The 1,141-nt window shown below is 42.1% G+C and overlaps 1 protein-coding gene across 1 annotated transcript in view; it reads right to left on the reverse strand.

The window, feature by feature from the left end:
- Nucleotides 1-1,141, reverse strand: part of ZNF326 (zinc finger protein 326) — a 34,243-nt gene that overhangs the window by 5,537 nt on the left and 27,565 nt on the right. Inside the window, 1 exon segment of the mRNA XM_027770530.1 lies at nt 1,100-1,141. This exon segment is cut by the window's right edge and continues 9 nt beyond it. Within this exon segment, the coding sequence (XP_027626331.1) occupies nt 1,100-1,141 (42 nt within the window).

Consider the following 1,141-nt stretch of genomic DNA (forward strand, 5'->3'; position numbering starts at 1 on the left):
AAAGAGTGAGAAGAAAGTGAGAAATCAGTCTCCCCATGGGTATGAGTCATATCCCTACTCTTCCACTCTCGGTTTCGGATCTTGGGCATGCGCACATATGCACCTGGTGTGTTGTTCAGGCCACCAGGTCTAGGACTCAAATCATATAGTCAGTCATGTGGGATCTGACCACCATAACCACCATGCCATGGGCTGCCTCTCAATCTTAAACATACAGACTTCTTCAAAAGCAATTTAATGCTAACTTTTAAAAAATGTCAATAATAAAATTAAGAGCTCAACATTACTTCCGAATGTTTGCTATTATCAGGTACTATTCTAATTGTGTTATTTTAATAAGTCTAATCCTTATAATTTTACAGAAATCATTTAACTTTATTTATAATTACCTTTTAAAAAATATTTGGGGAACCAGCAGTTAGTGTAATGGCTATGTCGCTGGACTCCCACGTAGTCGACAGCGGTTCGAGTCCTGGACCCGGCGGCTTAAACTCATGCCGGCCGCATGTGCGTACGTGCCCAAGATCCCGAGAGGAGAATGGAGGAGAAGGGATTGCGGCGTGACCATCCCCCCTGGGGGGTGATTTCTCGCTTTCTGTCTCTCTGTATCTCTCTATCTGTCTGGCGAGCGCACGCACCCTATTGCAAAAACCTCTCCAAAAAAAAAAAAAACTTGGTAAAGGGCACGTGCACTCACAAGAGAGAGATGGAAAAAGAGAAAGAGAAAGCAAGCAACCAGGCCAGGGCCTTGAACTGTGGATGGCTATGCGGGTGTCCAGCACCTTACCCACCACACCACCTACACGCCCCAATAAATCTAATTCTTAATCATTTAAAAGTAGAATAATTACCCACCCTCATTTACAGATAAGGAAACTTAAGACAAAGAAATGTTAATTTTACATGTTTAACATATTGTGTAGCTTCTGAACTGGGATTCAAGTCCAAAAAGTCTTGCTCAGAGCACACAGTCTTAACCACTACACTAAACTACCTGAGTATACTTACTGTTATTCACCTGAGATTGACAACAATGGCCAAAGAACACTAGACTTGGTAATATAATCCAATGGCTTCATTAACATATACCAAAACCCACCTGTTTCCCTTTGATATGATCAGGAGACTTCAAGTGCTGCTG

This window comes from Tupaia chinensis, unplaced genomic scaffold (assembly GCF_000334495.1).
Source record: "Tupaia chinensis unplaced genomic scaffold, TupChi_1.0 Scaffold000023_1, whole genome shotgun sequence".
Taxonomy (NCBI): domain Eukaryota; kingdom Metazoa; phylum Chordata; class Mammalia; order Scandentia; family Tupaiidae; genus Tupaia; species Tupaia belangeri.